The sequence below is a fragment of the Barbus barbus genome, assembly GCF_936440315.1.
Source record: "Barbus barbus genome assembly, chromosome: 30".
In the NCBI taxonomy this organism is placed as follows: domain Eukaryota; kingdom Metazoa; phylum Chordata; class Actinopteri; order Cypriniformes; family Cyprinidae; genus Barbus; species Barbus barbus.
The window spans coordinates 338,202-352,661 of record NC_136758.1 but is presented as its reverse complement, the minus strand read 5'-3'; the positions used below and the strand labels follow the sequence as shown (position 1 = coordinate 352,661).

Genomic DNA, 14,460 nt, shown 5'->3' with positions numbered 1-14,460 from the left:
TCACTAGAAGAAGTTATGCCTTCAATTGGTGTGTTTTTGAAAGATCCACTGTGCAGACCCTGTCCACTGCCAAGTTGTTTCAGTGCTGAAAGACTGTCTGCAGGTGCATGTCCTGCTACTCTCAGAGTCTGTGTGGCTGCCCTTTCGGCTTGCCATGATCTGATTGACTGGGACCCTGTAGGAAAACACCCTCTAGTCACTCACTTCATTTGTGAAGCTAAGCAGTTGAGGCCACCCGGCAGAATGATAGTTCCTTCGTGTGACGTGGTGTAGTGCTTGAGGTTCTGGTTGGGACTTTTGAACAACTAGAGTCAGCGAGTGTCAAGCTTCTGACTTTAAAGATGCTGTGTGAACGCAAACATGTCCCGGGATTAATTCCGGGATCGATCCCGGGTTGGGGACCTAGTAACATTGCCGGGTTCAGTCCCGGAACGAGCTCTGTGTGAACAAAAGCCAGAACCAATGCCGTAAAGGCTGATGACGCGTGTTATCATGTGACTCTTTTACCGGGTGTTTTGAAGGCAGATCAAAGTTCACACAACGAAAAATGTGCAAACTGGAATGAAGCAGCGATCAGGGAGCTCCTCACTATCCGCGCTGATGCTGAAATTGTTCGCCAGTTTAGTGAAATGGTGCACGGCTCATTATACACGTCACATGAAATGTCACGTGTCTTTACGGGATCTTTATCAGATTCCGGAAAATCACTGGCAGTGTGAATGAACCAAAATCAAACGATCCTGGGATGATTCCCGGAACACATTTCCTGTGTATTTTCCGGAATCTCTGTGTGAAAGAGGTTTTACTGTGTCCAGTCTATGCCCTTCAGATTTATGTCCACTGCACCAGCCAGTGGCTTAAGTCGGAGCAACTTTTTATATGCTATGGGAGCCGCAACTGGGGGGTGGCTGCCACTAGGCAAACAATGTCATACTATTGCCCTAGCCTATGAGGGGCATGGTCAAGCTTCACCTCCAGGAGTAAGGGCCCGCTCTACTAAGGGGAGTTGAATACTCCAAGACTGTATTCTTCCAAGAGGTGCCCCCTTGCAGCAAGTATGTGATGCAGCAGTCTGGTCCTCCCCGCACATGTTCATCAGGGTCTATGTTCGAAGGTTCGAAGTTCATGTTACTCCAGGCTCTCATGTACTTGAGTCAACATCCCAAGGTCATGTCTGTGACCTCTCCAATGTTTTTTGTGCACACTCTACACAACCTTGAGGGGTTCAAATATTTTCCAGTGTGCCGGCGTTGGCATTCCCATTCCCATTAGTGTTCTAAAATGTAGCATTGAGTGTAACTTTTGATAAGGAACATCTCAGGTTACTTGTAACCCTGTTCCCTGAAAAAGTGGAAACAAAATGCTGTACCTCATTGCCGCACTGTGGGCATGTCTATCTGTCTCTTCAGACAAAGGTCTAACCTGAAGGTGCTTCCCCTTTTTCAGGGAACAAGATTACACTCAAGTAACCCGAGATGTACCTAATCTATTTGTAAAATAGTAACACTTGATTAAGACCTAATCAATACTAACCTGTCACACTTACTGAATGAAACAATTCAAGGTACAGGTACGTGCCTACATATGACTTTATCCAAATGTGTTTGAGCATGTAAACCACAATGCTGAGATGTCAGAAACACGTGGTTATGTTATTGCTTTGACTTTGTTCATTGAAACGAACCATTTGAAAGCAGTGGTTTGGAGAAATTAATCTCACCTGTGTACTGCAAGCCTCTGTACTCACTGATGGCACCAGGAGGCTTCAGGTTGGGCCAGTAATGGAAGAGCATTTGAACAGCTGGAGGTTTGACTTGGGACGGGCCATAGGATATGACGTACAGAAGATCCTTTAAAAACACAGTGATCAGTGTCAGAGAGAAGTGCTTTTGGAAAAATCTCCAAAAAGACATGAAGAACTGAAGCATACCTTCCATACTTCCTGCTTGTATTTCATGAGACACTCCAAAAGCTGACAGTGGTACACTGAAGACAACCAGAGAAACATTTAAAGCCCATAATCCACACTATACTTAAAAAGCTACACTATGATAGAGACTTCTGCAAATAACAATCAGTGATCTTGCAGCCTGATAAATGTGTATGTACCTGGATTTGAAGTGTACTGCATGGCGATCATCAGCATGGAGGAGGCAGACAGATTGACATATGCTGGAACGCCACCCTCTCTTCGAGTCGAACCCACTGCAACACATAAATCATTTTCTTACTTCATAGTGCACAATTGTCACGTAGTGTTGCATTTATTACTGCTTGCTGATAATCAAACCAGCTGCGTGCTCTACTTGAAGGACGAAGTGGTTGCTGAAATACAGTTAGTATACTCACAAATGGCCATGGGCAGGAAGGATGTGCTCAGGTACTCTATGATGTCCTTGTGCAGGAAAGGAGGAAAGGTGGCTAAAGTGGAGATCATGGTGTAGGGTAAAGTGCTGAGAATATCATCACTAAGGAAAGGTAGAAGGCATGTTGTGGTGTAAAATATGGCCTGTCCCAGATCTGAAAGACAAGCAGATGAACAAATGAACACCATGTCTTGAACTTATCTCTGAACAGTACGATGACATTTAAAGCCTTGCATTTTCTTCAGAATGCATCCATAATGAAATACTAGCATAATATGTGTTACTGTACATTGATAATGTTGTTATCCAGTCAAAGCTCTTTATGGTGAGTGACATGAAAGCAAAGATTATTTAGCAGCCAGCAGATAGGAGAAATAAAGCTGGCTGACAGCTGTCAGGAAATTAGCATGTTTATTGAAAACTGCCACTAGACGGAATGAGCGATTCCTGCCAATAATCCACAAAAGGTTCTAATATTGGCTAAAATGCAGCAATATTCTAATTTTTAGATTCTTTTCAATTTGTGACAAACACACAGAGGATCTCAAAGAGATCAGAGTTCACCAAAGGTCATTCTGTCAGCATTTATTCCCCTTATGTGCTTCCAAACCAAAAGGACTTTCCTTCTTCTGCAGAAGATAAAAGAAGATAGATGAAGAATATTAGTAACCAGTTGACTTCAACTGACTTTTCTGAGACATTTCTCAGAATATCTTCTTTCATGTTCTACAGCTGAAAAACAGCATGAAGGTGAGTAAACGATGACAGAATGATTTTTGGGTGAACGTCAGGCACCAACGGCAAGTGTGCCGTAGTGGAACTGATTTGTAGAAGACTGAGCGTATTTGTTTGTCTGGAAATCAACGTTCATCAAGCAGCAATCCTTATTTTGTGTGAAGTATTTTACAATCAGTGTCATTTTCTCTCTCCTCTGATACACTCAGAAGTGTGTCTCCAGGAGGGAGGCGGAGCTCAGGACTCACCGTGCTGACCGTGCTGCAGCAGGGGCACCAGGTCAAGCAAGGTGACGAGGGTGGCATAGAGCCCCTGATAGTCCAGTGAGGGGTAATCTGAGATCTGAACCTCCCGACTCTGCTGGGTGGCACCACCCCGGTCGGCCGGGGCGTCCCGCAGAACGCTGTAAAGGAGGGATCGAGTAACTGTAGGGTTGATGGAACTGACTTGTGGTCTTAGAGATGGGGTGAGTGGGAATGGCACAGGAAAAAGACACATGGTCATGGGCACGGCCAAATTGGAAGCTTCCTGGCTCTCCTTTCTGCCTGTACGGGACAGGATGCTGCTCCGAGGGAGGGGTGGGGGGGAGGGAGGGGAACAGGGGAAAAAAAGAGACAACAAAGACACAAAGAAACAGCACATTACATTGAAATGGCTCTACAGAGACAGCGTAAGTAGAAAAGAACCAAACCCAGATATTCCCCACATAGGATGCAGTGTCTCCACAGACTTTGGAATTTGCTTTGGATGTGCCATCATCATCTATGCATTTGAAAAGCTGGCTTTTGGTTTGGATCGAAACTCAAGCAGGCTTGCGCTTGCGAAGCACGCGATGAACACTGCATCTCATGCGTATCTGGTGACAAGGAGCAAAAATATAAAAAATGGCATGTTTTCAGTGGCAGCCCCGTACTTCGCCAGAGGAACGAGCTTCAATGCGCACGCGCCGCGCCCTCCGAGCAGCCAATCCCCGGAGGACGGGCGGCACGGGCCCGTCAGGAGGCCAAAGAGCCGTATGGGAAATATTGAGCAATGGAGGGGCTGTCAGAGATGAGAGCAATCTCGAAATAATTAGTTTTGAGGACGATACAGAGATGACACTTCAGAAACATGCTTCAGCCAGTAATAAACATGTATGTGAGGTTAGACTAAAAGATCCCTGGTCACAACACATGTTTATTGCACCGTCAAAAAGAATGTCTGTATGTAAATACATTATGATACTGCCTCAGTATCATTTCGGGGAAGAGAAATAATGGTTCGACAGGCATATGGATTTCAGTTCTAACAGAAATGTCACTAGTCTACGGCTGGGGAAAACTGTAATGGAAAAGAAATACGCTGGTTTCGAAAGCAATGTGTCATGTTCGTGGAGGGATGTGGAGGGTGTTTGTGTCTGCTGTCCCCTGTCAACTTCTACCTCAGCAGTAATTTGGTCTGTGATGGTCTTGGAGGGAGAGGAGAACGTATTGGATGTGCGTTACATACAAACAGGATGGTGTAGTATTTCTCACACTGTCTATTATCAAAGCTACACATGTCAACCCTGTTTGGCTGGGAATGAGAGGTGGTTCAGCTGCAGAATGCTACATGAACAGCGTTCTCGACAAGAAAAACTCTACATTTCTAACATTTCAAACCCACTGAACACTAGGGAAATCCAGTATTTCATATCACTGACAGTACATTATCATTATCAGTACAATATCATTATCAATACTCTTAATGACAAAAGGACCTTTAACACACAAACACTGATAAACATAAACAGGACAGGAATAACAAATGCAAACAACTACATACTGCTCTCAGATGCTAAACTTTCTTCTTCAAGCATGTTTTGAGTGCATGCACCTTTATTAAACTGTTTCTGTTGACACGTGAACATGAAGAAGAGCTCTTACACATAACATGAACTCATGAGTCTAAACTGTATTTCATAAAGCTACTGACATTTAAAAGTCAAACATTAAAGACAAACAAAAACAATACTCAAATCAGGACTTCCCTGAATTTATCCAAAATGTGTACTTTTGGCATGCATGATGTTCCTGCATATATCTGATTATAATACAGAGCTCTAATGTCTCAGTGGCTGTAGAAATTCTCAGATTTAGATAGATATATTTATCTGCTCTGTAATAATGAAACTAGGCCTGCCTATCATTAGAATGTAACAGTTGCAGTGTTTCACCTATTTCCAGTGTAGTGCACTTACCTGAGCAGGGTCTGGGAAAAGTATTTCAGAGTATTTGCAATGTCTGTTCCCGATGGCACTGGGTAAATATTGTGAAGCACACGGTTGTGATACTCTTGCAAGTATCGAATCTTAGAGCCAACTAAACAAATAAAGAGCAAAGTGACACATAATTAACATTTCATAATATTCAACAATCCACTGCTGCTGCTGCTTTGTGTTGTTTGATGAAGAAATCAGTAAATGAACATCTCTCTGAAACTGACATCTGTATTTTCACAGCATTACAGCTGAAACGAGACACCGTTTCTAACTTGCTCTCATTTCAAGTGAGTTTTCCACATCAGACAGTTTGGATTGTCAGAAGGACAAATGAACGAACCGCTGGAGCTCAGATGTGTCACAGAACAGCGTCTGTGTTTGGACGGCCGAATCACTCCTAGAACACGCTTCTCTTATTTCTCATGCTGGTTAATGATATTTTGCCTCAATTTTTAACACTCATCATGTTTTCTGTCTTACAATGAGAAAATAAAATAACATCAGACATTTTTGAGGAAGAGAGAAGTGATCTAACTCAGAGCTGTCAGCTGCAGACTTCACCACTTCATAAAGGAAAATTATGGATCTGGAGTAGCATATGAATAAATGAAAAAACAACAACAAAATTGTTTGTTTCATGATTGTTGCAACAGTTGAATAAATGAGCCAATTCATTGAAACAAATAGCTCAAAAGAATCATTCTGTTAAAAATCTGTTTCATATATAATGAGAGTAAACAGAGACTGGGTCTGTCAAGCTCCAAAATCACATTAAACTCCATTAGTCCATATTGACAATATCTTCTGAATTCATGTGAAGTACAGGCCCCAATGTAAGTTAAGTTTACTATGATGAAGACAAGTTTGGATCAACTAGAGTATGAGTTAAAGGCAACAGAATGTTTTTGATTATTAGTCATTTAAAATGCTTAAAAAAGGTCAAAATTCAGCAAAAGGGAAAATAGCTTTCCTTAAATAATGAACTACACAGATTTTACACTGTGCGTTGCTGCAGGATCTTGTAATCTTATGGAAGGCTGTTTTCATAGTCTCCTGCAGGGCCAGACCTACATAAACCTGTATAAACCCCCAGTGACTGCTAAGATATACAATGATATACAATCTAAGCCTACATTAGATCAGTGTTATTGACCACAGATATTGTGGTGTTCAACATGCAGCAAACCCAGCTAACAATTTTTGGTTCCCAGAACGTTATTCTTTATGGTTTGTTCCCTTCCAGGAACTTCGAGCTGCGTCGAAACGCATATGGGAACGCCTTCAGCGTGACCAGGCTCTGAATATGATGTGTAATCAGTCAAACAAGGGCGAGGCGTCACGGGCGGGGTGACGTCACGACCAGGAAGTATAAAAGCACGTGCGGCGGAGCCGGCGTCAGCTTTTTGTCATTCAGCGAAGCGCTCTGTGTGTGTCAGTCTTATTTACTGTTGTTTGTCCTAGTTTTAAGTGGAAAGCATTCAGTATCATGCCAAAGCCAAGGGCAAGCTCAGGGGTGAAGCTTTCAGACCACGTTTTAAGTCGTGTGTGCATCCTTGCCCTCACTATATCACGAGCGAGGACACACACGATTTGTGCGTGGTCTGCCTGGGTGCGGAGCACGCAGAATCGGTCTCCGCACCCGGAGGGCTCTCTTCGAGAAGGGAGCCTTCGCGAGCTCCCCACGCGGTGCCGGTCCCGCTGCTGCCGAGGCAGAGCGGCGGCTGCACTCGTGGGGCTCGCAGGCTGATCTGGCTGGCGAGTGTGAGACGGGCATGTCCCTATCTCCGGTTGATGTGACGAGCGTTCACGAGGTTTTGCCACCTCTGTCGCCCCAATATGATATAACTATGAGCTTTGTAAGCTGCAGTGTTTGCACAAGCACAAAGAGAAAAATAAGCCGGTCCCGCTTCTGCCGTAAAAAAGAGAGAAAAAAAGGCAGAGCGGCGGCTGCGCTCGCGGGGCTTGCAGAGAAAAAAAAGAAAAAGAAAAAGGCTGATCTGGCTGGCGAGAGTCAGACGGGCATGTCCCTATCTCCTCCCGTATCCACCAGATCTGGCGCCCCGTCTCTCGGTTCGGAAGCGGTCTCTTCCCCCAGAGACGAGGGCTCAACGCTTCGTCTCTCTTCCTCCGAAGAGGTTGATGTGACGAGCGTTGACAAGGTTTCGCCGCCTCTCTCGCCCCAGTGTGAGGAGCTACTTCTACACAGGAGCCTTCCGTTTTCCCCGATCTCCTCACCGAGGTGTCGAGATCGCGGGTGAAATCTTTTCGTCCTGGCCATTCGTTCCCGCGGGAACTGAATGAGCGCGGGTATGCGGCGATGCCGCGGGTTGAACAGACGCTTGCGAGCTATCTGTCTCCCTCTACGGCATCGCCTTTGAAGGCTCCTGCTCTGCTTACAACATCTTTGGTGGGCAGAGGGTATGCGCGCTCTCTAAACTCAGGTGGCTGCTGGGCGGGCGCAGCCTCCTCCGCATACCAGCTCCTCGCGCAAAAGGTCCTGAGGGGCGAGCCCCAGGACCGCGGGGGGCGACCCCTACTGGGGTGGAGCGGCTTGCACCACGGCACACGGTGACCGTCTGCCCTCGGTGCCCTCCGGGGATTTGTCTGTCAACCCTGCAGTTCCAGGGCACAGCAGGTCCCAGCGAGTGTTACTCTCAGGTTCTTCCACCTGTGATTTCAGCGGGCCTGAGAAACTCGCCTCAGCCGCCAGATTACGCGTCTCATTCCGGTGCGCCGCATCGAGACAGCGGTCTGGCCGCTTCTTTGAACCCAGAGGTCAGTCTCGAGAGCCTGATTCCCTTAGAAGATCATTGGGCAGCGAGCTGCCGAATGTGTCTCTTTGGGTCCTGCCTTGCAGGGTCTGGTTCGTTCAGAGGTCCTGACGGGTGAGGCCCAGGACTACGGAGGACGACCCCTACTGGGGTGGAGCGGCTTACACCGCGGCACACGGTCCTGCGGACGGTAGAGGCTGGCTATTCCATCCAGTTCGATGGGCCACCTCCGCTGTTCAATGGGGTCTGTGTGACTACGGTCCGCCCCGAGCAGGCTCTGGTCTTGGAACAGGAAGTCGATACTTTGCTGAGGAAGGAAGCCATCGAGTTGGTTCCTCCTCACGAAGTCCACGCCGGCTGCTACAGCCTGTACTTCATTGTTCCAAAGAAGGATGGGGGGCTGAGGCCCATACTGGATTTGAGTCTTCTGAACCGCTCAGCCAGAAAGCTGAAGTTCAAGATGCTCACTGTCAGGCAGATCGTGTCTCAAATCAGGTCCGAGGACTGATTTGTCACGACAGACCTCAAAGATGTCTATTTCCATGTACCCATCCTTCCTTCTCACAGGGAGTTCCTGAGGTTCGCTTTCGGGGGCAAAGCGTTGGGAGTCAGGTGGGACTCCCCCGCCGGTGGGAGTCAGAGCGCACTCAACCCGAGGTGTGGCGGCCTCCAAGGCCTTCTGGGCAGGTGTTCCATGCAGGACATCTGCAATGCAGCTGGGCGGTCCACGTCCCCTGACTTTCGTTAGGTTCTATGACCTCGACATCCGAGCCACTCCCGGCTCCTCTGTCCTTTCGTCCTGACACCAGGCAGGGACTTGTCAGTCTGGCGGCGTTGGTATCTCGTTCCCATATGTGTTTCGACGCAGCTCGAAGTTCCTGGAAGGGAACGTCTCAGGTTACGTATGTAACCATGGTTCCCTGAAGGGAACGAGACGCTGCGTCGCGCAGCCACACTTCCGGCATCCCTGCCAGCGCTTGCTTCATGACTTGAAGCTGACGCCGGCTCCGCCGCACGTGCTTTTATGCTTCCTGGTCGTGACGTCACCCCGCTCGTGACGCCTCGCCCTTGTTTGACTGATTACACATCATATTCAGAGCCTGGTCACGCTGAAGGCGTTCCCATATGCGTTTCGACGCAGCGTCTCGTTCCCTTCAGGGAACCATGGTTACATACGTAACCTGAGACGTTTTTGGTTAGCCAGGAAAGTTTTCTTAACGGAAACAGAACATTAGTTTTTGTTTTTTTAGAACGTTATTATGTTCCCAGAACGTTAGATTTTGGTTCCAAGAAAGTTCGTTTTTGTTTTTTTATTCTAACATTCCCCTAACATTATTATAATGTTTCCCTAGCCTCTTTACTCCAGTATGATCACCCCGCTGTACGTCAGAAATCATCCAGCAGAGCACACACAACCCAGTATAGAATACAGTGGGGGAAAAAATTATTTGATCCCCTGCTGATTTTGTACGTTTGCCCACTGACAAATAAATGATCAGTCTATAATTTTAATGGTAGGTTTATTTGAACAGCGAGAGACAGAATAACAACAAATAAATCCAGAAAAATTAATTTTAAAAAAGATATAAATTGATTTGCGTTTTAATGAGTGAAATAAGTATCTGACCCCTTCACAAAACATGATTAGTACTTAGTGGTAAATCCCTTGTTGGCAATCTCAGAGGTCAGACCTTTCTTGTAGTTGGCCTGCAGGTTTGCACACATCTCAGGAGGGATTTTGTCCCACTCCTCATTGCAGATCCTCTCCAAGTTAGGAACCTAGGTGTGCTGTTTGATAGCAATCTTTCATTCGAAAGCCACGTTTCTAGCATTTGTAAAATTGCATTTTTTTATCTTAAAAATATATCTAAATTACGACCTATGCTCTCAATGTCAAATGCAGAAACTTTAATTCATGCGTTCATGACCTCGAGGCTAGATTATTGTAATACTTTATTGGCACACTTAATAAACAAACTCCAGCTGGTCCAAAATGCAGCAGCTGGGTTGTTGATGTGACATGGCATTTTCACTGTCCCACAAGATAAAAATTCATATAATTACTATTGTCGCTATTTAAAATGCAGTAAACTGTTAAATATTTCTTACCTATGCATTTCTTGTCCTACATGGATCTGTTGTTATAAATACTGCAGCGTTATTAGAATTTTTTTATTTTTCAGCCAAATCTCAAAATTGTCCTATGGCGTGACTGTCCCAAGCATGCTTCGGTAAATTACAACTTTTATAAATGAAAAAGAAAAGCATAAAAATGTTAACAAATACCTCCGGCATAATTGTACAAGTGTCTATTTTAGTAAATGGCAATCATTTTTTTTCATCCATACATTTCTGAAAATGTAGGAAATTGATAAATTTTGTCTCTGAAAGCCATGTCCTCTGGTGTGACACCATATCCTGATTTTAAATCGGCCAATTCCAGAGAAAACTTTAATTAGTTGAAGGACTCCATTCATGATCATGTTACTGAAGCCCCTGTGAAGCCCATGACATGCCCACATGGCCAATGTTTGTCTCAGAATTGTTCAAATATTTAACTTTTTTGGAACCACTACAAAAGTGTTATGTTTTGTTGTCCTGTGGTGTGACACCCCTAAATTATATTTTTTTAAATAAAAACTGCATGTTAAACTACATAATCATGGAAAATTATGCAAATGTCTCTTGCTAACCGCTAATGACAGGTTAACTTGGTATAGCAAGGTCATTAATTGACAGAAAAAGGCTGAAACGTCCTTTGGTGTGACAGATAATGTGCTCCGGTGTAACACCTGCACTGTCACCCCAGAGAACAAGGTCTCTTTAAAAAGCATTTTAAATAATTAAATAAGATTTAACTACTTTTTTCTTTTTTCATAATTTTCTGTTCTTATATGCAATAATCACATTAAAGGGATACTCCACCCCTAAATGAAAATTCTGTCATTAATCACTTACCCCCATGTCCTTCCAAACCCGTAAAAGCTTTATTCGAAACACAATTTAAGACATTTTGGATGAAAACCGGGAGGTTTGTGACTGTCCCATTGACTGCCAAACAATTAACACTGTCAAGGCCCAGAAAAGTCTATTATAATTTAAAACGTGTTTTGATTGATCTAATTTCTGTATTTTAATAAATGCTGCATTAAACGAATTTCAGGGCTCTGTATAGGTCATTACACAAAAAAATCTGCAATGTTTACGTAGGAAAGATAGTTTTACAGTGTTATAAAAATTATCTAAAACTAACCATTAGGGCACGTTCTCTACATGTTATTTTTAGGTTAATAATAACCACCCTGCAACGTTCTGGGACGTTATGGTTGCAAAACCTACATTTCACTGCTGGTTATACTCTGTAATTGTGTATGTGACAAATAAAACTCTTGAATCTTGAAAAAGAAATAACCTAAAAAGAACGTTCTCTTAACGTTTGTAATTGGTTCCCCCCCCCAAAAAAATAAGCAAAAGCTAGCGTTAGGGTATGGTTCTGTGTTTGCTGGGCATTGTGTCCCGTTAGAATCAGCTGTTACAAGCTCTTGAGCTGTGCATGCAGCAGATTCACTATCCAGTACAAGCCTGTGTTTGAGCAGCGGTGAGAAGGATCGAGATGTTTTATTATATCTTATAGTGTACATGAATGCGTATTTTTGAGGTGGACGGTCAATAAAACAGACGGTAGAAAGCAAATGGCGCTCAGACAGCACTGGTCATTTACAGCATCACAGACATCATCAACTATTACCCGATTGATCAAAATAATAGACTACTGCGCTCCAGTATGATCAGATGAAGATGTTTTACTGCAGGGATGACTTGACTATTCGACCTTGAAAAAAAGACACCGCATCTTCTGTCTTCTGCAACACATTATCTACATCTAAAATCTCCCCGTGAAGCTCTAACATTTCTCTCTCTATACACACACGTGTCTCTTTCCCCTCGAGCACATTCACATATTCTATTATATTCCATAAATCAGACAATAGCAAGCGTCGTCATACTTACATTGCTCTGCCTTCGTAGACATGTTAGAAAATCTCCACGATTCATAAAGCAGATGTGAAAATGCGAGCGTTTCGAGCAGCAGAAGCTGAAACCACTGAAGAACATCACACAAAGCCCTTCTGAATGCCCAGCTTCACGACAGCATCTCCGACTGAGCTGCTAGTAGCATATGATTTCAGATTTCAGATGAACACAGAACGGACTATTCCGCGTCGAGCTGGTCTTCCTCTCCGAAGCAGATGAAATAAATATTGATTAAATATCGACTAGAACACCAGATCAGATCGACCTTTAAAAAACCGTTTCTGTGCTTTCATTTTCTTCAACAGTTGGTTTCAAAATAAGCAGATGAAGATCTTTATACTGGCCTGAATATATTATGATCATTATTTTTGACACATTATTACACAGTTCAGCACACAATCATCTTATTTTCTTCTTTTTCATGAGCACTGAATTCTGCTGATAGGGACTCTTTAGAAGAATATTATTCCGCCGAATGGGTGCCATTTGCTTCCAAAACACTTCAAAAAAGATGTCTTTTTTTAAAGACTGAATCTAGTAATACACATATTTAACTATTCAAAATGTGTATGGGTCCATCTCAGGTAACTTTAAGTGGAAGCTGGATGCAGTTTTCTCAGTGCTGTTAACACTCTGTGTCTAATGTGTAAAACTCCTGGCAGGTGTTTATTTGAAACAAATCGTTAGTTCCCAGGTCTAAAAGATTATTTTTATCATTTAAACAAATCACTGTTTATCTACACAAGGTATATTTTTCTAGAGTACACAAACTCATTTTTTCATTTCAAAGGCAACTCAAACCTCAAGCTTATCAATTTTCTATGATGCAATTTATTAAACAATGGGATAAATTATGGACCAAACTTCATTATTTTTTAAAGAAAAAACTATTTAGAACTGGTAACAGGCAGGAGTCTCCATTATATCAGTGTGCAGGTTTGACTACACATGTGAGATATTAATAACCGCACTGATGTAGTGAAGTGTTGAACACTGTCTAGTGAGCTGACCTCTCTGCGAAAAAAGGCCAAATCATGTTTCTATTTACATCCAGTGGTCTGCAGAGGCTTTTGTTTAGGGGTAGAGGACGGGCTAGAAGATAAGATATAAATAACGAGAAAATAATCACTATTAAATATTAAAATAACTTTGATATTAAAAATAAAGATTGAGATTTTAGGATAAAATCAGCAAATACATATAATCTAGCCACATGGAGTACATGCTAATATTATGAGAATACTCAGCAAATTATATTAAAAATAATAAACTTACAGTAACAGGACGGTATATTTATAACGACGCATCCAGCCAGCGTTACAATATCATCAAATATACAGAAAAGAAAATAAGAGCACATGCTTCCGATCATTTCATTGCCTTCAGAAGATCCAGATGTTGCAATATTATGTTGAAAATGTGTCTTGTGGGTTTTTCCCAGTTTTTTAGAGGAAATGTGTTAGAGTAACAGGACTGAGTGAAAACCTGAGGACACGACTAAAATGTGGATTTTATCTCAAATATTATAAATCGATTTTGAAATAAATGTATTTAAAGCACAGATGGGAGGTACACAAAAATACAAAATGAAAATTATTTCTGAAGGATTTGAAACATTATATTTCATGTTCAAATGTAGCGTTAGACACTGGGGACTTTTGGAGTTTTAAACTTTTTTTTTAATTATATATTTTAAATTTGCAGGTAATTTAATGTGCTGGACACTTTGCTTAATAATAAAATGTATTTTATAGTTAATTTTTATGCATGTTTGTATGTCCTGGGGACAGAAATGGCACCCATTCAGTAATTAGTCATATATTTTGACTGTATAACCAGGCGAGAAGAAATGAATTTCCTACATGTTTTGTTTTCTCTATTAGGCCTATTATCCAACATCAAACTGAGTTTTTTGTTCCTTACTGCAGTTGTCATTGGCACACTATAGGAGTATGAATATATATTATAAATCATATAATCCCATATCCCTGCATAACAACTTAAAACTATAAGTATGTCCAACGTTATCTGCATACATATACTTTCACGTAAAGTTTTGTATACTACAAACAAATCTCAACTGTCATTAAACTCTGTAAAGCTGCTTTGAAACCAAGTGTATTGTGAAAAACACTATACAAATAAAATGGACTTGTTTTGTGAACAGATCAGTAGAAAACACACCAGATCGTTCTGTCATCAGTCTTTCTTCAGGACTCTTTGTCAGAGGCACACCAGACTGTGGAGCTGCTCTGGGATCAGTGCTGTAGAAACACGACACAAACCTGTTCAATAAACCAGGAGTTGTGCTGTT

At 42.7% G+C, this 14,460-nt stretch overlaps 1 protein-coding gene across 1 annotated transcript in view; it reads right to left on the bottom strand.

Moving 5' to 3' along the window:
* LOC306850192 (protein unc-79 homolog) overlaps positions 1-12,144 on the bottom strand; it is a gene marked incomplete at both ends in the record, with an annotated part of 67,580 nt that extends 55,436 nt beyond the window's left edge. Inside the window, 7 exon segments of the mRNA XM_079385688.1 lie at positions 1,721-1,850; positions 1,931-1,986; positions 2,110-2,205; positions 2,350-2,520; positions 3,350-3,663; positions 5,320-5,440; positions 12,123-12,144. Coding sequence (XP_079241814.1) covers positions 1,721-1,850; positions 1,931-1,986; positions 2,110-2,205; positions 2,350-2,520; positions 3,350-3,663; positions 5,320-5,440; positions 12,123-12,144 — 910 coding nt within the window.
* Between the last annotated feature and the right edge of the window lie 2,316 nt (positions 12,145-14,460).